Below are 27,796 nucleotides of genomic sequence, written 5' to 3'. Positions count from 1 at the left end.
CCTCAACAATGCTGCTGCGCGCACAATTTGTTTTGTTTTTAACCCCATCTTAACCCTGAACGTACATAGAAAATACATGCAACCCTAACTCAAAATGACATTTGAGTCAAAAGAGGACATGTCCGGTGAAAAGAGGACATATGGTCAGTCTATCCTAGCCCGTTAGCTGCTAGCATGCTAGCAAAAAAGGACATGTCCGGTGAAAAGAGGACATATGGTCAGTCTATCCTAGCCCGTTAGCTGCTAGCATGCTAGCAAAAAAGGACATGTCCGGTGAAAAGAGGACATATGGTCAGTCTATCCCAGCCAGGTCGCTGCTAGCATGATCGGTTTCACCGGACATGTCCTCTTTTGCTAGCATGCTAGCAGCTAACGGGCTGGGATAGACTGACCATACGTCTTCTTTTCACCGGACATGTCCTCTTTTGCGGAGCTGTCAGGGCGGAGTTTCTTAAATGCCTCAAATGTCCGGCATTTTGAGTATTGTTTACACAACGCTACTTAATATGTCTGTGTGGAAACTCGTTCGGTCCACCTCCGCACCGAAACGAAACCCCCGTACCGAAACGGTTCAATACAAATACACGTACCGTTACACCCCTACTATTTTGAGTATTGTTTCTCAGCTGTTTGTAAATGTTGCAGTTTATAAATAAAGGTTAAAAAAAAACCCAACAACAAAAAAAACGTATCCTCTGCGCATGTGCATCATAGATCCAACGAATCGATGACTTAATTAATCGCCAACTATTTTTAATAATGGATTATTTGTTGCCGCCCTACACTGCAGTCTGCTTTATGAGCACAATCTGTTAGCATTTAAATTTGCGGAAGGATGTTGTCAAAACAATTTGTTTGTGTTTGTCCTTGCTCATGTTTGTTTGTGTCCCACAGGGGAGGAAGAAACCCTTCCATGAGGTCATCAAGGCCAACATTGGTGACGCACACGCCATGGGCCAGCAGCCCATTACCTTCTTCAGACAGGTTTGCTCCTTAAAACACACACACACACACACACACACACACACACACACACACACACACACACACACACACACACACACACACACACACACACACACACACACACACACACACACACACACACACACACACACACACACACACACTCTTGCTACCTTCCATGATAACGTCCACTGTCCTCTGACTGTTTCCACATTTCCAAGGTATTGGCGCTCTGCTCCTATGCTGAGCTTCTCAACGACAGCACATTCCCAGAGGATGCTAAAAGTAGAGCGCGACGCATTCTGCAGTCATGTGGCGGCCACAGTATGGGTATGTTGCTGCTTAATCCTCTCCTCTTCTTTACCTTGCACTGCAACTTCTTCTGCTCTTTCTGGAGGCAACAGCAATATGACTCATTTGGATCGTCGTCAAAGACACCCAAGTCCCTAAATCATTTGGATTCATTGAAGCATTCACAGTAATTACACAAGGACAACATATTACTTATTACAACATGTGCTGCTCTTCCTTTAGGCAACACAAAATGTTGAAAGAGCCATATTGGACCAAAAATACAAATCTGTCTGGAGCCGCCAAATTTAAAAGTCTTATATAATTGTTATAATGAAGACAACACATGATGTAAGTGTCTATATTAGCTATATTAGCCTACTATCAAAATGACTTTAAAAGTCTTATATAAGTGTTATAATGAAGACAACACATGATGTAAGTGTCTATATTAGCTATATTAGCCTACTATCAAAATGACTTTAAAAGTCTTATATAAGTGTTATAATGAAGACAACACATGATGTAAGTGTCTATATTAGCTATATTAGCCTACTATCAAAATGACTTTAAAAGTCTTATATAAGTGTTATAATGAAGACAACACATGATGTAAGTGTCTATATTAGCTATATTAGCCTACTATCAAAATGACTTTAAAAGTCTTATATAAGTGTTATAATGAAGACAACACATGATGTAAGTGTCTATATTAGCTATATTAGCCTACTATCAAAATGACTTTAAAAGTCTTATATAAGTGTTATAATGAAGACAACACATGATGTAAGTGTCTATATTAGCTATATTAGCCTACTATCAAAATGACTTTAAAAGTCTTATATAAGTGTTATAATGAAGACAACACATGATGTAAGTGTCCATATTAGCTATATTAGCCTACTATCAAAATGACTTTAAAAGTCTTATATAAGTGTTATAATGAAGACAACACATGATGTAAGTGTCTATATTAGCTATATTAGCCTACTATCAAAATGACTTTAAAAGTCTTATATAAGTGTTATAATGAAGACAACACATGATGTAAGTGTCTATATTAGCTATATTAGCCTACTATCAAAATGACTTTAAAAGTCTTATATAAGTGTTATAATGAAGACAACACATGATGTAAGTGTCTATATTAGCTATATTAGCCTACTATCAAAATGACTTTAAAAGTCTTATATAATTGTTATAATGAAGACAACACATGATGTAAGTGTCTATATTAGCTATATTAGCCTACTATCAAAATGACTTTAAAAGTCTTATATAAGTGTTATAATGAAGACAACACATGATGTAAGTGTCTATATTAGCTATATTAGCCTACTATCAAAATGACTTTAAAAGTCTTATATAAGTGTTATAATGAAGACAACACATGATGTAAGTGTCTATATTAGCTATATTAGCCTACTATCAAAATGACTTTAAAAGTCTTATATAAGTGTTATAATGAAGACAACACATGATGTAAGTGTCTATATTAGCTATATTAGCCTACTATCAAAATGACTTTAAAAGTCTTATATAAGTGTTATAATGAAGACAACACATGATGTAAGTGTCTATATTAGCTATATTAGCCTACTATCAAAATGACTTTAAAAGTCTTATATAAGTGTTATAATGAAGACAACACATGATGTAAGTGTCTATATTAGCTATATTAGCCTACTATCAAAATGACTTTAAAAGTCTTATATAAGTGTTATAATGAAGACAACACATGATGTAAGTGTCCATATTAGCTATATTAGCCTACTATCAAAATGACTTTAAAAGTCTTATATAAGTGTTATAATGAAGACAACACATGATGTAAGTGTCCATATTAGCTATATTAGCCTACTATCAAAATGACTTTAAAAGTCTTATATAAGTGTTATAATGAAGACAACACATGATGTAAGTGTCTATATTAGCTATATTAGCCTACTATCAAAATGACTTTAAAAGTCTTATATAAGTGTTATAATGAAGACAACACATGATGTAAGTGTCTATATTAGCTATATTAGCCTACTATCAAAATGACTTTAAAAGTCTTATATAAGTGTTATAATGAAGACAACACATGATGTAAGTGTCTATATTAGCTATATTAGCCTACTATCAAAATGACTTTAAAAGTCTTATATAAGTGTTATAATGAAGACAACACATGATGTAAGTGTCTATATTAGCTATATTAGCCTACTATCAAAATGACTTTAAAAGTCTTATATAAGTGTTATAATGAAGACAACACATGATGTAAGTGTCTATATTAGCTATATTAGCCTACTATCAAAATGACTTTAAAAGTCTTATATAAGTGTTATAATGAAGACAACACATGATGTAAGTGTCCATATTAGCTATATTAGCCTACTATCAAAATGACTTTAAAAGTCTTATATAAGTGTTATAATGAAGACAACACATGATGTAAGTGTCTATATTAGCTATATTAGCCTACTATCAAAATGACTTTAAAAGTCTTATATAAGTGTTATAATGAAGACAACACATGATGTAAGTGTCTATATTAGCTATATTAGCCTACTATCAAAATGACTTTAAAAGTCTTATATAAGTGTTATAATGAAGACAACACATGATGTAAGTGTCTATATTAGCTATATTAGCCTACTATCAAAATGACTTTAAAAGTCTTATATAAGTGTTATAATGAAGACAACACATGATGTAAGTGTCTATATTAGCTATATTAGCCTACTATCAAAATGACTTTAAAAGTCTTATATAAGTGTTATAATGAAGACAACACATGATGTAAGTGTCCATATTAGCTATATTAGCCTACTATCAAAATGACTTTAAAAGTCTTATATAAGTGTTATAATGAAGACAACACATGATGTAAGTGTCTATATTAGCTATATTAGCCTACTATCAAAATGACTTTAAAAGTCTTATATAAGTGTTATAATGAAGACAACACATGATGTAAGTGTCTATATTAGCTATATTAGCCTACTATCAAAATGACTTTAAAAGTCTTATATAAGTGTTATAATGAAGACAACACATGATGTAAGTGTCTATATTAGCTATATTAGCCTACTATCAAAATGACTTTAAAAGTCTTATATAAGTGTTATAATGAAGACAACACATGACGTAAGTGTCTATATTAGCTATATTAGCCTACTATCAAAATGACTTTAAAAGTCTTATATAAGTGTTATAATGAAGACAACACATGACGTAAGTGTCTATATTAGCTATATTAGCCTACTATCAAAATGACTTTAAAAGTCTTATATAAGTGTTATAATGAAGACAACACATGATGTAAGTGTCTATATTAGCTATATTAGCCTACTATCAAAATGACTTTAAAAGTCTTATATAAGTGTTATAATGAAGACAACACATGATGTAAGTGTCTATATTAACTATATTAGCCTACTATCAAAATGACTTTAAAAGTCTTATATAAGTGTTATAATGAAGACAACACATGATGTAAGTGTCTATATTAACTATATTAGCCTACTATCAAAGGCTGACGCAAATCTTCGTTGATAGAAATGTTGTATTTTAATTTTTATTCTACATATTTTTGCAACATTGGAAATCATTAGTAAAATGGAGGCTTTTCACAGGATGAGATAACTTCTTGAGATGACTGTCTTGGAATAGCCAAAGGTATAGATGTGTGTGTGCAAGTTAAAGGTATAGATGTGTGTGTGCAAGTTAAAGGTATAGATGTGTGTGTGCAAGTTAAAGGTATAGATGTGTGTGTGCAAGTTAAAGGTATAGATGTGTGTGTGCAAGTTAAAGGTATAGATGTGTGTGTGCAAGTTAAAGGTATAGATGTGTGTGTGCAAGTTAAAGGTATAGATGTGTGTGTGCAAGTTAAAGGTATAGATGTGTGTGTGCAAGTTAAAGGTATAGATGTGTGTGTGCAAGTTAAAGGTATAGATGTGTGTGTGCAAGTTAAAGGTATAGATGTGTGTGTGCAAGTTAAAGGTATAGATGTGTGTGTGCAAGTTAAAGGTATAGATGTGTGTGTGCAAGTTAAAGGTATAGATGTGTGTGTGCAAGTTAAAGGTATAGATGTGTGTGTGCAAGTTAAAGGTATAGATGTGTGTGTGCAAGTTAAAGGTATAGATGTGTGTGCAAGTTAAAGGTATAGATGTGTGTGTGCAAGTTAAAGGTATAGATGTGTGTGTGCAAGTTAAAGGTATAGATGTGTGTGCAAGTTAAAGGTATAGATGTGTGTGTGCAAGTTAAAGGTATAGATGTGTGTGTGCAAGTTAAAGGTATAGATGTGTGTGTGCAAGTTAAAGGTATAGATGTGTGTGCAAGTTAAAGGTATAGATGTGTGTGTGCAAGTTAAAGGTATAGATGTGTGTGTGCAAGTTAAAGGTATAGATGTGTGTGTGCAAGTTAAAGGTATAGATGTGTGTGTGCAAGTTAAAGGTATAGATGTGTGTGTGCAAGTTAAAGGTATAGATGTGTGTGTGCAAGTTAAAGGTAACGGCAGGCTGTCTTCTTCTAGTAGATTTATTACAATCTTTGCAAGCTGGGTAACGTTTGCTGTGGTCTGGAACAACATGGCACACAAACAACTATGAGAAATGCAGCCAATATTACATACAGATAATGTGTCATGCAAATATAAATGAAATACACAGAGGACATAAGTCAAGCAAATTAAATGAGATCAAATATAGCTACAAACGAGGCATAATGATGCAATATGTACATACAGCTAACCTAAATGGCATTTTAGCATCAATTAGCTTGCAGTCATGCAGTGACCAAATATGCCTGATAAGCACTCCCAGCAAATCAATAACATCAACAAAGCTCACCTTTGTGCATTCACGCACAGCATAAAATATTTGGTGGACAAAATGAGACAAAGGACGGCTGGCATAAAACACGTCATTCTGTGGCAGCATCGGAGAAAGTAGTACATGTAAACAAACTACGGTGAGTTCAAGGATGGCTGAAATGAGTAGGACAAAACAGTGCTTGCCAAATGGTCTCCTCAGTGAAGCATGTTGAATATAAAGAGTGGCATTTATAACAATTAGCATGTTGAATATAAAGAGTGGCATTTATAACAATTAGCATGTTGAATATAAAGAGTGGCATTTATAACAATTAGAATGTTGAATATAAAGAGTGGCATTTATAACAATTAGGAAGCTTTGTGTCATGTTTGTTCACCTGCAGAAAATTATATATTTTTCCATTTCCCACATCTCTGAAAGCGTTCTAGCGGGCTGCTGACCCCCTGCTTTAGGCTCTACGTGTTGTATTGTTGTTCTTAGGCTCTTACACGGCCAGTCAAGGCATCGACTGCGTGCGCTGGGACGTGGCCCGCTACATTGAACAAAGGGACGGCGGCGTGGAGTGCGACCCGGATGACATCTACCTCACAACGGGGGCCAGCGATGGCATTGTGGTAAAGATAGAAATAAAACAAGCGTTGCCCCACAAAAAAAACTAAACAAAGGCACATTTAACAATTTGCCATTTTCCCGCCCTGCTCAGACCATGCTCAAGCTGCTGGTGTGCGGCGAAGGTGCAGCCCGCACCGGCGTCATGATCTCCATCCCCCAGTACCCTCTGTACTCGGCCGCCCTCGCCGAGCTGGGCGCCGTGCAGATCAACTACTACCTCAACGAGGACAAGTGCTGGAGTCTGGACATCAGTGAGCTGCAGCGAGCTCTAGAGGACGCCAGGCGCTACTGCAACCCCCGGGCCCTGTGCATCATCAACCCAGGGAACCCCACCGGTAAATGCCCCCCCTCTCTCTGTTAAAGTAGAAAAAGACCATTTTTTTCTCACTTTGAGCTCACATGAATGTGATAATATTGGGGGTCTCTCTATGGCAGGGGTGTCAATCATAAGGCCCGAGGACCGGATCAGGCCCGTGAACACGGTTTATGCGGCCCGCGGGATGAGTTTGCTAAGTATAAAAATTAACCTGAAATCCTGGAATGAACGAAACTGCTGTTCTAAATGTGTCCACTAGATGTCACTATATCAATTCTTTGTAGATGTGTACTGAATAAACCACGTTAGTACAACAGTTAATGAAAATGAGTCAACTACATAAATAACATCAAGTGCATGGGGCAGGGGTGGCAAAGACATTTTAGACGGGGGGCCACGTGGAGAAAAATGTACTCCAAAGTGGGCCGGACTGGTAAAATCACGGCACCATAACTTCAAAATAAAGACAACTTCAGTTTGTTTTCTTTGTTTAAAAATAGAACAAGTACATTCTGAAAATGTACAAATCATTATGTTGTTTTTTGTTCCACTTACATGTTGTGGTTAATAGTATTCTATCTTTATTTGTCATTATTTATATTTTGTGAATAAATGATGTGATAATGTTCATCAGTCAACTCACTCAATCTATCAAGATAAAAAAATAATATCAAAATGAAATTACAGTTTGTTATTTATGTAGTTTGATCATTTTCCTGGACTGGTGTACTAACATGTGGTTTATTTTGTACATAAGTAGCATCATCTACAAAGATACAAAGAATTGCTATAGTGACATCTAGTGGACACATTTAGAACAGCAGTTTCTTTCATTCAAAAATGTCAGGTTAATTTTTATACTTAACAAACTCATCCCGCGGGCTGATCCGGCCCTAGGGCCGCACGTTTGACACTCCTGGCATAAGCAATAATGTAATAATGTGAGGTGATTACCGGTACACCTTTTATATCAATGCTGTCAAATGATTTAAAAAAAAAAAATCGCATTTGAATTTAGATGTTTTAAAAAGTGGGCCTGGGAAGGCAGCCATTACTGCGATGTGGCCCTCAATGAATACAAGTTGGACACCCCTGCTCTAGGTAAATGCCAACAAAGTAAGTGCTTCAAAGAAATGCTTCAAACTAAGTAAAGTATGTCTCCACCTTTCCAAAAATATGCTAGCTTGATGCTAATATACATTGCTTTGCTACGACAAGCATTAGCGATTCCAACACCTCCAACTGTGTTAATGAAAACTACGACTAGGATGCATGGTACAATCACACTGTAATAAGCACAACACGTACAGTATTAACACTTTGTAGGGCGCAACAATCAACAAAACGCACCATAAACCTAAGCTGTGTACAGGGAGAGTATGAAGTCACGTGATGGGCGTCTAACCAATCAGAGAGTATGATGATTAATCACAGCTTATTACAATCATTTCAGTTCATAAAAAAATGCGTCCCTCTGAAGGCAGCCATTACTGCTCTGTGGCCCTCAATGAAAAGGAGTGTGACACCCTCGCTCTAAACTGTGTGTGGTGGTTTGTTTATCTATGCCAACAACAATGAAACACTTGGTTGCAGAAGGTAGATAATGAAGATGTTGCCATTCATGCAACACTTTGGATTTGCTGGGACATTTTCCTCATGTTGGCGTACAGAGTACAGCCACTAGATGGCAGCAACACACAACATGTTGGCGTACAGAGTACAGCCACTAGATGGCAGCAACATACAACATGTTGGCGTACAGAGTACAGCCACTAGATGGCAGCAACACACAACATGTTGGCGTACAGAGTACAGCCACTAGATGGCAGCAACACACAACATGTTGGCGTACAGAGTACAGCCACTAGATGGCAGCAACATACAACATGTTGGCGTACAGAGTACAGCCACTAGATGGCAGCAACACACAGCATGTTGGTGTACAGAGTACAGCCACTAGATGGCAGCAACACACATGTTGGCGTACAGAGTACAGCCACTAGATGGCAGCAACATACAACATGTTGGCGTACAGAGTACAGCCACTAGATGGCAGCAACACACAACATGTTGGTGTACAGAGTACAGCCACTAGATGGCAGCAACACACAGCATGTTGGTGTACAGAGTACAGCCACTAGATGGCAGCAACACACATGTTGGCGTACAGAGTACAGCCACTAGATGGCAGCAACATACAACATGTTGGCGTACAGAGTACAGCCACTAGATGGCAGCAACACACAACATGTTGGCATACAGAGTACAGCCACTAGATGGCAGCAACACACAACATGTTGGGGTACAGAGTACAGCCAATAGATGGCAGCAACACACAGCATGTTGGCGTACAGAGTACAGCCAATAGATGGCAGCAACACACAGCATGTTGGCGTACAGAGTACAGCCACTAGATGGCAGCAACACACAGCATGTTGGCGTACAGAGTACAGCCACTAGATGGCAGCAACACACAACATGTTGGCGTACAGAGTACAGCCACTAGATGGCAGCAACACACAACATGTTGGCATACAGAGTACAGCCACTAGATGGCAGCAACACACAACATGTTGGCGTACAGAGTACAGCCACTAGATGGCAGCAACATACAACATGTTGGCATACAGAGTACAGCCACTAGATGGCAGCAACACACAACATGTTGGGGTACAGAGTACAGCCAATAGATGGCAGCAACACACAGCATGTTGGCGTACAGAGTACAGCCACTAGATGGCAGCAACACACAGCATGTTGGCGTACAGAGTACAGCCACTAGATGGCAGCAACACACAGCATGTTGGCGTACAGAGTACAGCCACTAGATGGCAGCAACACACAACATGTTGGTGTACAGAGTACAGCCACTAGATGGCAGCAACACACAGCATGTTGGCGTACAGAGTACAGCCACTAGATGGCAGCAACACACAGCATGTTGGCGTACAGAGTACAGCCACTAGATGGCAGCAACACACAACATGTTGGCGTACAGAGTACAGCCACTAGATGGCAGCAACACACAACATGTTGGCATACAGAGTACAGCCACTAGATGGCAGCAACACACAACATGTTGGCGTACAGAGTACAGCCACTAGATGGCAGCAACACACAACATGTTGGCGTACAGAGTACAGCCACTAGATGGCAGCAACACACAACATGTTGGTGTACAGAGTACAGCCACTAGATGGCAGCAACAGACAACATGTTGGCGTACAGAGTACAGCCACTAGATGGCAGCAACAGACAACATGTTGGCGTACAGAGTACAGCCACTAGATGGCAGCAACAGGCAACATGTTGGCGTACAGAGTACAGCCACTAGATGGCAGCAACAGACAACATCACCAGTGACAGACCTCTCCTCCACAGGTCAGGTTCAGAGCAGGAAGTGCATCGAAGATGTCATCCGATTCGCCGCCAAGGAGCGCCTTTTTCTCATGGCCGATGAGGTAACATGTCATCATGTGACTCCCAACATCCTGTCACGTAACGTCCTCCATCTTTGTCAGGTTTACCAGGATAACGTGTACGCCGAAGGCTGCCGCTTCCACTCCTTTAAAAAGGTCCTGTTTGAGATGGGGCCCGAGTACTCCAACACGGTGGAGCTGGCCTCCTTCCACTCCACCTCCAAGTGTTACATGGGAGAGTAAGTTCACATGACTTCTTTCTCCCACCAAGTGAAGTCCTAATATTCCACATCCAGGTGCGGCTTACGCGGTGGCTACATGGAGATCATCAACATGGACAACGAGGTAAAGGCCCAGCTGACCAAGTTGGTGTCGGTCCGACTGTGCCCCCCCGTTCCCGGACAGGTGCTCATGGACCTGGTGGTCAACCCGCCACGGCCTGGCGAGCCCTCATACGACAGATTCTTGAAGGTACGTCAATCTCAACTAAATATTCTCAATCCACAAGTCTTTGAGGTGTTGTGGTTGTTGGCTTTTTTCATCCTTCTACGTCCAGGAGCGCACATCTACGCTGAGTGCCTTAGCAGAGAAGGCCAAACTGACCCAGGAGGTTCTCAACACTGTGCCTGGCATCAGCTGTAATCCAGTACAGGGCGCCATGTACTCCTTCCCTCGGATTAACATTCCAGAGAAGGCCGTCAAAGAAGCAACGGTAAGTCTTCAGCTCTAAAACTGATTGTAGTATGTTTGGACACACCTTTCTCAGACTAAATGGGCTTCTCCAAACAGTTGACAAATACAGTAGAACTTGACTGATGTAATACAGTAACATTACGTATACAGTAGAACTTGACCGATGTAATACAGTAACATTACGTATCCAGTATAACTTGACTGATGTAATACAGTAACATTACGTATCCAGTATAACTTGACCGATGTAATACAGTAACATTACGTATCCAGTAGAACTTGACCGATGTAATACAGTAACAATACGTATTAATACAGCAACATTACGTATACAGTATAACTTGACCGATGTAATACAGTAACATTACGTATCCAGCATAACTTGACCGATGTAATACAGTAACATTACGTATCTAGTATAACTTGACCGATGTAATACAGTAACATTACGTATCCAGTATAACTTGACCGATGTAATACAGTAACATTACGTATCCAGTAGAACTTGACCGATGTAATACAGTAACATTACGTATCCAGTAGAACTTGACCGATGTAATACAGTAACATTACGTATCCAGTATAACTTGACCGATGTAATACAGTAACATTACGTATCCAGTAGAACTTGACCGATGTAATACAGTAACATTACGTATCCAGTAGAACTTGACCGATGTAATACAGTAACATTACGTATCCAGTAGAACTTGACCGATGTAATACAGTAACATTACGTATCCAGTAGAACTTGACCGATGCAATACAGTAACATTACGTATACTGTATAACTTGACCGATGTAATACAGTAACATTAAGTATCCAGTAGAACTTGACCGAAGTAATACAGTAACAATACGTATATACGGTAGAACTTGACCGATGTAATACAGTAACATTACGTATCCAGTAGAACTTGACCGATGTAATACAGTAACATTACGTATCCAGTAGAACTTGACCGATGTGATACAGTAACAATACGTATTAATACAGTAACATTACGTATACAGTATAACTTGACCGATGTAATACAGTAACATTACGTATCCAGCATAACTTGACCGATGTAATACTGTAACATTACGTATCTAGTATAACTTGACCGATATAATACAGTAACATTACGTATCCAGTATAACTTGACCGATGTAATACAGTAACATTACGTATCCAGCATAACTTGACCGATGTAATACAGTAACATTACGTATACAGTATAACTTGACAGATGTAATACAGTAACATTACGTATACAGTATAACTTGACAGATGTAATACAGTAACATTACGTATCCAGTATAACTTGACCGATGTAATACAGTAACATTACGTATCCAGTATAACTTGACCGATGTAATACAGTAACATTACGTATCCAGCATAACTTGACCGATGTAATACAGTAACATTACGTATCCAGCATAACTTGACCGATGTAATACAGTAACATTATGTATCCAGTAGAACTTGACCGATGTAATACAGTAACATTACGTATCTAGTATAACTTGACCGATATAATACAGTAACATTACGTATCCAGTATAACTTGACCGATGTAATACAGTAACATTATGTATCCAGTAGAACTTGACCGATGTAATACAGTAACATTACGTATCCAGTAGAACTTGACCGATGTAATACAGTAGCATTACATATCCAGTAGAACTTGACCGATGTAATACAGTAACATTACATATCCAGTAGAACTTGACTGATGTAATACAGTAACATTACGTATCCAGTAGAACTTGACCGATGTAATACAGTAACATTACGTATCCAGTAGAACTTGACCGATGTAATACAGTAACATTACGTATCCAGTATAACTTGACCGATGTAATACAGTAACATTACGTATCCAGCAGAACTTGACCGATGTAATACAGTAACATTACGTATCCAGCAGAACTTGACCGATGTAATACAGTAACATTACGTATCCAGTAGAACTTGACCGATGTAATACAGTAGCATTACATATCCAGTAGAACTTGACCGATGTAATACAGTAACATTACATATCCAGTAGAACTTGACCGATGTAATACAGTAACATTATGTATCCAGTAGAACTTGACCGATGTAATACAGTAGCATTACATATCCAGTAGAACTTGACCGATGTAATACAGTAACATTACATATCCAGTAGAACTTGACCGATGTAATACAGTAACATTATGTATCCAGTAGAACTTGACCGATGTAATACAGTAACATTACGTATCCAGTAGAACTTGACCGATGTAATACAGTAACATTACGTATCCAGTATAACTTGACCGATGCAATACAGTAACATTACGTATACTGTATAACTTGACCGATGCAATACAGTAACATTACATATACTGTATAACTTGACCGATGTAATACAGTAACATTACGTATACAGTATAACTTGACCGATGTAATACAGTAACATTACGTATCCAGCAGAACTTGACCGATGTAATATAGTAACATTACGTATCCAGTAGAACTTGACCGATGTAATACAGTAACATTACGTATCCAGTAGAACTTGACCGATGTAATACAGTAACATTACGTATCCAGTAGAACTTGACCGATGTAATACAGTAGCATTACATATCCAGTAGAACTTGACCGATGTAATACAGTAACATTACATATCCAGTAGAACTTGACCGATGTAATACAGTAACATTATGTATCCAGTAGAACTTGACCGATGTAATACAGTAGCATTACATATCCAGTAGAACTTGACCGATGTAATACAGTAACATTACATATCCAGTAGAACTTGACCGATGTAATACAGTAACATTATGTATCCAGTAGAACTTGACCGATGTAATACAGTAACATTACGTATCCAGTAGAACTTGACCGATGTAATACAGTAACATTACGTATCCAGTATAACTTGACCGATGCAATACAGTAACATTACGTATACTGTATAACTTGACCGATGCAATACAGTAGCATTACATATCCAGTAGAACTTGACCGATGTAATACAGTAACATTACATATCCAGTAGAACTTGACCGATGTAATACAGTAACATTATGTATCCAGTAGAACTTGACCGATGTAATACAGTAACATTACGTATCCAGTAGAACTTGACCGATGTAATACAGTAACATTACGTATCCAGTATAACTTGACCGATGCAATACAGTAACATTACGTATACTGTATAACTTGACCGATGCAATACAGTAACATTACGTATACTGTATAACTTGACCGATGCAATACAGTAACATTACATATACTGTATAACTTGACCGATGTAATACAGTAACATTACGTATACAGTATAACTTGACCGATGTAATACAGTAACATTACGTATACAGTATAACTTGACCGATGTAATACAGTAACATTACGTATCCAGTATAACTTGACCGATGTAATATACAAGCTAATGGCAGGTCATGTCCATGAAGAAGCAGGTTGTCATGAACATCTGCTAAGTGTATTTCTCTCAAAAGCACAGCAGACAAGAGAGTTTTCTGTGAGGTGTGCTGCTCATGAACCAGCTTTGTATTCTTCTTGTTAGTATGCAGCTGTCAATCTCCTGGCCCGGGATTTATTTCAAAGGCGCCACAGAACTATTTGAAAATCAACCCGCATGTTGAATTTTAGCGTGTTTTTCTTCATGAATATTCAGAATATTTTGATACCGGCACCAGAATGTATTTCGATACTTTTCAAAATAAAAGGCACCACAAACAAATGCCATTATTGATTTCATTTTTTTTTTAACACTTGTTTATTGGTTTTCAGACACATAATTGAAAGAAGTTATCCAACATACATCAAATGTGCTTCGTAAAAAATGTAAATACAATTAACTAAGAGACCACAGACAGAAGTCAACATAAAAGCACAGATTTATGAATGGCCTTACAGAGATTAACTTAATATAGCAACCCACAAGCACACAATAGAATAGGCCAATCAACCACCCACATTTAAATTGTGATTCAATGAGGGGTTCATTTGGAGATCAGTTTCTCCTACATATCTGAGAAGAGCACCCCACAGTTTTTAAAACTTTGCAGAACAACCTTTCAATGTCAGCCTAATCTTCTCCAGTTAGAGAAAATACAGAAGGCATTTAATCCAGCGGGTGTGGCAAGGAGGCGCTGCTGCCTTCCAATTGAACACAATGAGTCTTCTAGCCGATAAATGCTACAAGATTCCTTTTGGATTTGCTAAGGGTAGATGACTGATGTGCTGCCCTAACATGCACACTTAGAGGATCGGTTCAATCCTTTGGCCAGTGACCACAGACCAAGTGTTAAAAGTGTTTCTCCAAAAGCTGTGCAGACGCGGGCAGAGACGAAACATGTCAGGGCGCAGAAAGAAAACATTGCTTATATTATTCAGCCTTTTAAACGCATCTAAAAGTGAGTCAGTCGCTAAGTCAGCCTCTTGGGTGTTGGAGGCAGGCAATTTGTACAATATATTGAAAAGATGTCAAATATTAAAAAAGGAGTGCCTATTTCGAATGAACCCTTTTTGATCTGCATTAATAATAGAAGGAAGAATAGTGTGGAGACGTAAAGTTTAGACAATTTAAACTCCACATTCAACAGGATTGTAGGAGGATACAAAGTGCACAAAGAAGGAGCTTTGTCTTTTTTCAAGAGGAGAGAAATTGACGCTTGGTGAAGTGTTTGTGTGAGGTGGCCACATTTAAATCATTCATTCTACATATCCAATAATAAAGAGGCAGGCTTATGCCAAAATGGTTTTAAAAATTTGGAAGGGTAACCATCCAGGTAACCATCCAGGTAACCATCCAGGTAACCTTCCAGTCCCGGAGATTTAGCACTTTGTAGTGATAATGCTGCAACATTCAGTTCTGCAGTCGCTCCAATTCCATGGCAGTGGACTCATGAACTCATGAACTCATGAAGTGATGAACTGATGAAGTGATGAAGTGATGAAGTGATGAAGTGATGAAGTGATGAACTGATGAACTGATGAAGTGATGAAGTGATGAACTGATGAAGTGATGAACTGATGAACTGATGAACTGATGAACTGATGAACTCATGAACTCATGAAGTGATGAAGTGATGAAGTGATGAAGTGATGAAGTGATGAAGTGATGAACTGATGAACTGATGAAGTGATGAACTGATGAAGTGATGAACTGAGGGGACGTCCAGATGATTTAAAAAGTCACCCAGCTCAGGGCTAGAACATTGTATAGTACAGGAATGTATAAACATCCTTGAATACGTTATTTATCTGAAGGTCATCAGTGGTTACGTCTGAATCAGTTTGAATCTGTAATATTATGGGATGCCGACGTGTAGCGTAAGTGATGCGCTAATAGTTTGCTGGCCCTATCGCCATCTTTAAAGAAGTGGAATCTTGAGCGCAGCATTTGTTCAGTTGTGCGATCGGACGTGAGAACATCCAGGTGTGCCTGGAGAGAAATACTTTCCTTGTAAACATCTTGGCTTTGAGAGAGCGCGTAAGAGTTGTCTAGCGAGGATATGCTCAGTCAATTTATTCTTCCTGAGTCTTTTCTCATAATTGCTATAAGAGATGATCTCCCCCATACTGTACGCCTTCAGCAAGAGGCCGACACTCCGGGGTCTTGTTAAAGGGCATAAAGAAATCTATTTGACGCAAAACTAAATCCACAAAGTCCTCATTTAAAAGTAATCGTTGATTAAAACGCCGCAGAGCATGTATGCTTGTTTGGTTTTTAAAGCGTATGTCCATTCAAATTGGAGCATGATCCGAGGTAGCTATTGCATCATTTCTGCATGTAGGTACAGTAATAGAAATATAGGAATTTGTTATCAGCTAAAAAGTAATCAATGCGGCTGAAAGTCTGATGGACGTGAGAAAATAATTAATATTGCAATTAATGGGATTCATAAAGCGCCAGAAAATTTCTCCATGAACGACTGGATTACCTTAGCCGATCTTGATGGTTGACACGTTTTAGTGATGAGGAATCTAGCCAACAGTTGAAGTATTTTCCTAATATTAAATAGTTCATTGGCAAATCAGGGAGATTTACAAAAAGGCGTTTGAAAAAGATAGCATCAAAGTTGGGGCATAAACATTTCCAAGGGCTAATTTCCAAGAATGAAAGATCCGTCCTACCCATCTTCATCTCAACTTCAAGTGGTCAACACTTTTTTAAACTGAGTCTCCTGCTGAAAGATGCCAGGAGCGCCCTTATGGTGAAGATGGTATAGCACCGTTCTTCGCTTTATAGGATTATTAAGTTCCTTACAGTTAAAACCAATGCCACACCCATTGGATGGGTCCGGAGAAGTCCATTCAACATGGGCTAGTCTTCTAGCTTCTGCACATCCTAAAAGAACTGAGCGGTGAACTCAGTCGGGTGCGTTAAGGGAGGACCACCACTCAGTCGGGTGCGTTAAGGGAGGACCACCACTCAGTCTGGTGCATTAAGGGAGGACCACCACTCAGTCTGGTGCGTTAAGGGAGGACCACCACTCAGTCGGGTGCGTTAAGGGAGGACCACCACTCAGTCTGGTGCATTAAGGGAGGACCACCACTCAGTCTGGTGCGTTAAGGGAGGACCACCACTCAGTCGGGTGCGTTAAGGGAGGACCACCACTCAGTCGGGTGCGTTAAGGGAGGACCACCACTCAGTCTGGTGCATTAAGGGAGGACCACCACTCAGTCTGGTGCGTTAAGGGAGGACCACCACTCAGTCGGGTGCGTTAAGGGAGGACCACCACTCAGTCGGGTGTGTTAAGGGAGGACCACCACTCAGTCTGGTGCGTTAAGGGAGGACCACCACTCAGTCTGGTGCGTTAAGGGAGGACCACCACTCAGTCGGGTGCGTTAAGGGAGGACCACCACTCAGTCTGGTGCATTTAGGGAGGACCACCACTCAGTCGGGTGCGTTAAGGGAGGACCACCACTCAGTCTGGTGCGTTAAGGGAGGACCACCACTCAGTCTGGTGCGTTAAGGGAGGACCACCACTCAGTCTGGTGCGTTAAGGGAGGACCACCACTCAGTCGGGTGCGTTAAGGGAGGACCACCACTCAGTCGGGTGCATTTAGGGAGGACCACCACTCAGTCGGGTGCGTTAAGGGAGGACCACCACTCAGTCTGGTGCGTTAAGGGAGGACCACCACTCAGTCTGGTGCGTTAAGGGAGGACCACCACTCAGTCGGGTGCGTTAAGGGAGGACCACCACTCAGTCGGGTGCGTTAAGGGAGGACCACCACTCAGTCGGGTGCATTTAGGGAGGACCACCACTCAGTCGGGTGCGTTAAGGGAGGACCACCACTCAGTCGGGTGCATTTAGGGAGGACCACCACTCAGTCGGGTGCGTTAAGGGAGGACCACCACTCAGTCGGGTGCGTTAAGGGAGGACCACCACTCAGTCGGGTGCGTTAAGGGAGGACCACCACTCAGTCGGGTGCGTTAAGGGAGGACCACCACTCAGTCGAGTGCGTTAAGGGAGGACCACCACTCAGTCTGGTGCGTTAAGGGAGGACCACCACTCAGTCGGGTGCGTTAAGGGAGGACCACCACTCAGTCTGGTGCGTTAAGGGAGGACCACCACTCAGTCGGGTGTGTTAAGGGAGGACCACCACTCAGTCGGGTGCGTTAAGGGAGGACCACCACTCAGTCTGGTGCGTTAAGGGAGGACCACCACTCAGTCGGGTGCGTTAAGGGAGGACCACCACTCAGTCGGGTGCGTTTAGGGAGGACCACCACTCAGTCGGGTGCGTTAAGGGAGGACCACCACTCAGTCGGGTGCGTTTAGGGAGGACCACCACTCAGTTGGGTGCGTTAAGGGAGGACCACCACTCAGTCGGGTGCGTTAAGGGAGGACCACCACTCAGTCGGGTGCGTTAAGGGAGGACCACCACTCAGTTGGGTGCGTTAAGGGAGGACCACCACTCAGTCGGGTGCGTTAAGGGAGGACCACCACTCAGTCGGGTGCGTTAAGGGAGGACCACCACTCAGTCGGGTGCGTTAAGGGAGGACCACCACTCAGTCGGGTGCGTTAAGGGAGGACCACCACTCAGTCGGGTGCGTTAAGGGAGGACCACCACTCAGTCTGGTGCGTTAAGGGAGGACCACCACTCAGTCGGGTGCGTTAAGGGAGGACCACCACTCAGTCGGGTGCGTTAAGGGAGGACCACCACTCAGTCGGGTGCGTTAAGGGAGGACCACCACTCAGTCGGGTGCGTTAAGGGAGGACCACCACTCAGTCGGGTGCGTTAAGGGAGGACCACCACTCGGAAAATATTCCACCACCAGCGGCATTCCAGATCATCGCATTTTGAGGGAGGAAACCCACAGCTGCAATTAGCTTGTTGACGCCAGCACGGAGGCCGGTCAGCTCGTTAGCATTAGCGACGATTTCCAGACTCGCGATGGCCCCGCTATGGGATGAGAGAATGATCTGGAATGGTTCCGTAAGAGCTGCTATCTCTCCTCTGACAACGGAATTAACACCGTCAAAGATGTCTGCTCACATTTGGTCCTAAAAAGGAGCGACTCCTCCATGGTATGTGGATGCAGAGACGCACCAGACTTAGAGCGGCCTGGTTTCCCTGGGCCAGACATGGCAGGATTGACAGGTGCAATGACTGTGCCACAAATGAGCTCCTAAATGCACCTGGAAATAGAGCGTGTTACCTGAACAAGGAAAGCAGTCGCACATGTGAGAATAGGAGTGTTGGCAACCCTTTCATCACATTTTGCTGTTCAAATAAATCCATCAATGTTGAGTGAGTCAACACACACACACACACACACACACACACACACACACACACACACACACACACACACACACACACACACACACACACACACACACACACACACACACACACACACACACACACACACACACACACACACACACACACACACACACACACACACACAAGACAATTTTACTGGTTAATAAAGACCTAAACTATCACTCAAGATGACGCTTTAAACACCGACATGATGCTCTGCTTTAAAACGTGCCTCACCAAAAGTGGCATGATTAAAGTATTTCAAACATGCCTCACCAAAAGTGGCATGATTAAAGTATTTCAAACATGCCTCACCAAAAGTGGCAGGATTAAAGTATTACAATATTTGCTCCAAACTTAGGTAAACATTTAATGAACAATTATGGAGACCTGCACAATGAGTTTAAAGGTAATCTAGTTAACCCACCCCCTGCTGTGCACACACACACAGTGTGAAGTGGTGTGAAGACATATTAGCAGAGTCCAAACCACCCATGTAGCGCTAACTAATGCAAGTGAAATGACTGAATTTTGTAACCATTGCTACAATTTGTGTTTTATCTTCAACAATATGTGTCTTACCTGCTACATGTTTTATATGTGTACTTTTAGCCATAGTATTGTTTTTAGTATTTAGTAAATGAAATTATAAATGATAAATATATTAGTATTTAGTAATGATGTTATTCATCTTAAAGCACACACCAGAAGTGGCAAGAATCATGAAGCATTTAATATATTGTCAGCAAATCTTTTATTCTATGCTAACCTAATCCTAGATGATAGCTGGCTGTGAAATACTACATAGTTCTTTGAGTACAACAACAAAAGCCCAGTTTGTTTAATGCATTGTCCCCTATGACCACTGCCATAGGGGACATCTTTAATACACAATTACAAAGTACATCTATAATACACAATTACAAAGTACATGTTTAATACACAATTACAAAGTACATGTTTAATACACAATTACAAAGTACATGTTTAATACACAATTACAAAGTACATGTTTAATACACAATTACAAAGTACATCTTTAATACACAATTACAAAGTACATCTTTAATACACAATTACAAAGTACATCTTTAATACACAATTACAAAGTACATGTTTAATACACAATTACAAAGTACATGTTTAATACACAATTACAAAGTACATGTTTAATACACAATTACAAAGTACATGTTTAATACACAATTACAAAGTACATGTTTAATACACAATTACAAAGTACATGTTTAATACACAATTACAAAGTACATGTTTAATACACAATTACAAAGTACATGTTTAATACACAATTACAAAGTACATGTTTAATACACAATTACAAAGTACATGTTTAATACACAATTACAAAGTACATGTTTAATACACAATTACAAAGTACATGTTTAATACACAATTACAAAGTACATGTTTAATACACAATTACAAAGTACATCTTTAATACACAATTACAAAGTACATCTTTAATACACAATTACAAAGTACATGTTTAATACACAATTACAAAGTACATGTTTAATACACAATTACAAAGTACATGTTTAATACACAATTACAAAGTACATATTTAATACACAATTACAAAGTACATGTTTAATACACAATTACAAAGTACATGTTTAATACACAATTACAAAGTACATGTTTAATACACAATTACAAAGTACATGTTTAATACACAATTACAAAGTACATGTTTAATACACAATTACAAAGTACATGTTTAATACACAATTACAAAGTACATATTTAATACACAATTACAAAGTACATGTTTAATACACAATTACAAAGTACATGTTTAATACACAATTACAAAGTACATGTTTAATACACAATTACAAAGTACATGTTTAATACACACATGCTCCTGTGCTGATGTAAATAAACTCCTCAAAGCAAAAAGAGAGAATGCGAGCGTTGAGAATCTGATTAGCCTCACAAAAGGTCAGCTGACCCACAGATTGATCTTGGGTAACTTTTATTAGCGTTGGGACGTCAGCCAGCCGTGCTAGCAGAGAAGATATCGTCTTGTTTAGTGAGCCCACTGTGGGACGTATCGTCTTGTTTAGTGAGCCCACTGTGGGACGTATCGTCTTGTTTAGTGAGCCCACTGTGGGACGTATTTAGTGAGCCCACTGTGGGACGTATCGTCTTGTTTAGTGAGCCCACTGTGGGACGTATCGTCTTGTTTAGTGAGCCCACTGTGGGACGTATCGTCTTGTTTAGTGAGCCCACTGTGGGACGTATCGTCTTGTTTAGTGAGCCCACTGTGGGACGTATCGTCTTGTTTAGTGAGCCCACTGTGGGACGTATCGTCTTGTTTAGTGAGCCCACTGTGGGACGTATCGTCTTGTTTAGTGAGCCCACTGTGGGACGTATCGTCTTGTTTAGTGAGCCCACTGTGGGACGTATCGTCTTGTTTAGTGAGCCCACTGTGGGACGTATCGTCTTGTTTAGTGAGCCCACTGTGGGACGTATCGTCTTGTTTAGTGAGCCCACTGTGGGACGTATCGTCTTGTTTAGTGAGCCCACTGTGGGACGTATCGTCTTGTTTAGTGAGCCCACTGTGGGACGTATCGTCTTGTTTAGTGAGCCCACTGTGGGACGTATCGTCTTGTTTAGTGAGCCCACTGTGGGACGTATCGTCTTGTTTAGTGAGCCCACTGTGGGACGTATTTAGTGAGCCCACTGTGGGACGTATCGTCTTGTTTAGTGAGCCCACTGTGGGACGTATCATCTTGTTTAGTGAGCCCACTGTGGGACGTATCGTCTTGTTTAGTGAGCCCACTGTGGGACGTATCGTCTTGTTTAGTGAGCCCACTGTGGGACGTATCGTCTTGTTTAGTGAGCCCACTGTGGGACGTATTAAAGTGGAGCCACACTGTCAAACCATAGAACATCCCTCGTGACCCACTGGGGCTTCAAGCTGGACACTATCGCTTTCTTTGCCACGAGCCCTGATACCACCGAGTGATACCACCGAGTGATACCACCGAGTGATATCACCGAGTGATATCACCGAGTGATATCACCGAGTGATACCACTGAGTGATACCACCAAGTAATACCACCGAGTGATATCACAGAGTGATATCACCAAGTCTCTACAGCTGCTGCTGCCTTTTTAGCCACCATGAAAGTTTTACATTATCAGCAAAAGTGTGTTTCAACACAATCAAATCAGGCTGAAGTAGACTTGTACAATATACCAATATTAGTATAGTACCACCATATCATAGTCTGTACTATACCACCTCTACAAAGTACCTATTACAGCAATAACACTGCTCATTGTAAACAACAATAATAGTGCTTGTTGTAAACAACAATAATAGTACTCACTGTAAACAACAATAATAGTACTCACTGTAAACAACAATACTAGTACTCACTGTAAACAACAATAATAGTACTCACTGTAAACAACAATAATAGTACTCACTGTAAACAACAATAATAGTACTCACTGTAAACAACAATACTAGTACTCACTGTAAACAACAATAATAGTACTCACTGTAAACAACAATAATAGTACTCACTGTAAACAACAATAATAGTACTCACTGTAAACAACAATAATAGTACTCACTGTAAACAACAATACTAGTACTCACTGTAAACAACAATAATAGTACTCACTGTAAACAACAATAATAGTACTCACTGTAAACAACAATAATAGTACTCACTGTAAACATCAATAATAGTACTCACTGTAAACAACAATAATAGTACTCACTGTAAACAACAATAATAGTACTCACTGTAAACATCAATAATAGTACTCACTGTAAACAACAATAATAGTACTCACTGTAAACATCAATAATAGTACTCACTGTAAACAACAATAATAGTACTCACTGTAAACAACAATAATAGTACTCACTGTAAACAACAATAATAGTGGTCGTTGTAAACAACAATAATAGTACTCACTGTAAACAACAATAATAGTACTCACTGTAAACAACAATAATAGTACTCACTGTAAACAACAATAATAGTACTCACTGTAAACAACAATAATAGTACTCACTGTAAACAAGAGACTTTCTCACCAGCAGCATCTTACAGCGCACGCAGATCTAGGGAAATGTTTGGGAAGCTGACTTCATTTTGTGTGGTTCATTCCAAAGAAAAACTAGACCAGGAGGTTGCCTACAGCCACAGCTGTGTCTTTGACCTGCCTGAATGTCGCTGCTGTCATGCTACCATGTTCAACACATGTGTGATGTTACAAGGAAGAAGATGTGTGATGTTACAAGAAAGATGTGTGATGTTACAAGGAAGAAGATGTGTGATGTTACAAGAAAGATGTGTGATGTTACAAGAAAGATGTGTGATGTTACAAGAAAGATGTGTGATGTTACAAGAAAGATGTGTGATGTTACAAGAAAGATGTGTGATGTTACAAGAAAGATGTGTGATGTTACAAGAAAGATGTGTGATGTTACAAGAAAGATGTGTGATGTTACAAGAAAGATGTGTGATGTTACAAGAAAGATGTGTGATGTTACAGGAAAGATGTGTGATGTTACAAGGAAGATGTGTGATGTTACAAGAAAGATGTGTGATGTTACAAGAAAGATGTGTGATGTTACAAGAAAGATGTGTGATGTTACAAGAAAGATGTGTGATGTTACAAGAAAGATGTGTGATGTTACAAGAAAGATGTGTGATGTTACAAGAAAGATGTGTGATGTTACAGGAAAGATGTGTGATGTTACAAGGAAGATGTGTGATGTTACAAGAAAGATGTGTGATGTTACAAGAAAGATGTGTGATGTTACAAGAAAGATGTGTGATGTTACAAGAAAGATGTGTGATGTTACAAGGAAGATGTGTGATGTTACAAGGAAGATGTGTGATGTTACAAGAAAGATGTGTGATGTTACAAGAAAGATGTGTGATGTTACAAGAAAGATGTGTGATGTTACAGGAAAAAGGCCAAGAGGCAGACATGTTTTACTGCATGAGGCTGCTGGAGGAGACTGGAATCTGCTTGGTGCCTGGAAGTGGCTTTGGCCAGAAGGATGGAACATTCCATTTCAGGTGTGCTACTCTTCTCTTTTTGGAATGATCACATCATCCATGTTGCCCCCCTGCACACACACACACACATACACACACACACACACACACACACACACACACACACACACACACACACACACACACACACACACACACACACACACACACACATCATCCATGTTCCCCTGCACACACACACACACACACACACACACACACACACACACACACACACACACACACACACATCATCCATGTTCCCCTGTACACACACACACACACACACACACACACACACACACACACACACACACACACACACACACACACACACACACACACACACACACACACCATCCATGTTCCCCTGCACACACACACACACACACACACACACACACACACACACACACACACACACACACACACACACACACACACACACACACACACATCATCCATGTTCCCCTGCACACACACACACACACACACACACACACACACACACACACACACACACACACACACACACACACACACACACACACACACACTCCTCTCTTCATTGGACAAAGATGCAGTCCTTAATAACTTCTGTTGTCCTCACAACTGTATTCTTAATTCACCCCCACAAGTATAGACAACAAGTATAGACAACAAGTATTGACAACAAGTATAGACAACAAGTATAGACAACAAGTATAGACAACAAGTATTGACAACAAGTATTGACAACAAGTATTGACAACAAGTATAGACAACAAGTATAGACAACAAGTATAGACAACAAGTATAGACAACAAGTATAGACAACAAGTATTGACAACAAGTATTGACAACAAGTATTGACAACAAGTATAGACAACAAGTATAGACAACAAGTATAGACAACAAGTATTGACAACAAGTATTGACAACAAGTATAGACAAGTATAGACAACAAGTATTGACAAGTATAGACAACAAGTATAGACAACAAGTATAGACAACAAGTATAGACAACAAGTATTGACAAGTATAGACAACAAGTATTGACAAGTATAGACAACAAGTATAGACAACAAGTATAGACAACAAGTATAGACAACAAGTATTGACAAGTATAGACAACAAGTATTGACAAGTATAGACAACAAGTATAGACAACAAGTATAGACAACAAGTATAGACAACAAGTATAGACAACAAGTATTGACAACAAGTATAGACAACAAGTATTGACAACAAGTATAGACAACAAGTATTGACAACAAGTATTGTCTGCATGATGAGTCCAAGTGTTGCTGTTTATTAAGTAGTGTAACACTTTAACAATGTTTACTATAAGACAATGATGATGCGTTATAGAAAATGAATTCTTCAAACACGATAAAAGACGATGTCATCATTAAAATGTCACTTTTTTGCATGAAGTTCCAAGTCTAGAAGTTCCAAGTCAAAATAGAAGTAACACATAATGACATATGTTTTTATTTGACTTCTAAACTTCTAGTCGTGTCAAATGATCGCTTTATTTTTGTAATGTTCAAATGTAGTCTTTTATAATCTTGACTATTTTTTCTTGAGCTATTTTGCGGCATTTTCCTGAATGTACAGCCTTGTTTTTGTAAAATGACTTCTATTTCTAGTAATATTACAACTTTTTTCTTGTAAAATTCCAACAGTATTCTTGTCAAGTTTTTTGTTTACAGTTTAATTGTAAAATGTATACTTTTATTTTTAAAATGACACCTTTTTTTCTTGTGAAATTGCAACTGTATTCTTGTAAAACCTCCAGTGAATTCCGTACAATGAGCTTCTTTCGTGTTCCAACGTTGTTGTCATAAAACTGCAGCTTCTTCTTGTGAAGTTACTGCAGTATTTCTTCTAAACCTTTGACATTTTTTCTCGTCAAACAACTTTTTTTCTTGTAAAATTCAAAATGTGTCCTCGGTAAGTTTTTTTTCTTGTAAAATTACCACTTTTTAATGATAAAACTAAAGCTTCTTTTTATGAGATAACTAAGTTTTATTAGACTTAGACAAACTTTAATGACCCACAAGGGAAGTTGTTCCACACAGTAGCTCAGTTACAATGATGGAAAGTGTAAGGATGGAAAGGACAATGCAGGTATCAATCAATCAATCAATCAATGTTTATTTATATAGCCCTAAATCACAAGTGTCTCAAAGGGCTGCACAAGCCACAACGACATCCTCTGTACAGAGCCCACATATATAAATAGATATTCATAAAACTACGAGGCTTTTCATGTCAAATGAGTACTTTTTGTTGTTACACAAAAATGTATTTTCTTGCAGAATTTGAACAGTATTCTAGTAAAGGAAAAAATGTTTTTTCTATTTTATTTTTTTTAATACGTTCTAACTGTACAACTTTTTTTCACGTAAAATGTGTCCCTTTTTCCTGTAACTTCAGTACTTTATAAAACAGTTTTCTTGTCAACGTTCTTCTTTAGCACCATCTTTTTTGCACTATCAGGAGTTTATTTTGATGACTTGTATTAAATGTGGGCTACTTTGTAGGATGTGCACTTGTATTAAATGTGGACTACTTTGTAGGATGAGCACTTGTATTAAATGTGGGCTACTTTGTAGGATGAGCACTTGTATTAAATGTGGGCTACTTTGTAGGATGTGCACTTGTATTAAATGTGGGCTACTTTGTAGGATGTGCACTTGTATTAAATGTGGGCTACTTTGTAGGATGTGCACTTGTATTAAATGTGGGCTACTTTGTAGGATGTGCACTTGTATTAAATGTGGGCTACTTTGTAGGATGAGCACTTGTATTAAATGTGGGCTACTTTGTAGGATGTGCACTTGTATTAAATGTGGGCTAC

At 39.4% G+C, this 27,796-nt stretch overlaps 1 protein-coding gene across 3 annotated transcripts in view; it reads left to right on the top strand.

Annotated features, from left to right (window-relative positions):
- Positions 1 to 27,796, top strand: part of LOC133631464 (alanine aminotransferase 2-like) — a 52,226-nt gene that overhangs the window by 23,067 nt on the left and 1,363 nt on the right. For all 3 annotated transcript variants that reach the window (XM_062023666.1, XM_062023667.1, XM_062023668.1), the window contains 9 exons: positions 895 to 984; positions 1,188 to 1,296; positions 6,561 to 6,694; positions 6,784 to 7,027; positions 10,390 to 10,469; positions 10,530 to 10,666; positions 10,724 to 10,898; positions 10,984 to 11,139; positions 24,860 to 24,972. In XM_062023666.1, coding sequence (XP_061879650.1) covers positions 895 to 984; positions 1,188 to 1,296; positions 6,561 to 6,694; positions 6,784 to 7,027; positions 10,390 to 10,469; positions 10,530 to 10,666; positions 10,724 to 10,898; positions 10,984 to 11,139; positions 24,860 to 24,972 — 1,238 coding nt within the window. The remainder of the gene's footprint in view (positions 1 to 894; positions 985 to 1,187; positions 1,297 to 6,560; positions 6,695 to 6,783; positions 7,028 to 10,389; positions 10,470 to 10,529; positions 10,667 to 10,723; positions 10,899 to 10,983; positions 11,140 to 24,859; positions 24,973 to 27,796) is intronic.

This window comes from Entelurus aequoreus, linkage group LG16, assembly GCF_033978785.1.
Source record: "Entelurus aequoreus isolate RoL-2023_Sb linkage group LG16, RoL_Eaeq_v1.1, whole genome shotgun sequence".
NCBI lineage: Eukaryota > Metazoa > Chordata > Actinopteri > Syngnathiformes > Syngnathidae > Entelurus > Entelurus aequoreus.
The sequence above is the reverse complement of the archived record's forward strand: the minus strand, read 5'-3'. Positions and strand labels throughout refer to the sequence as shown.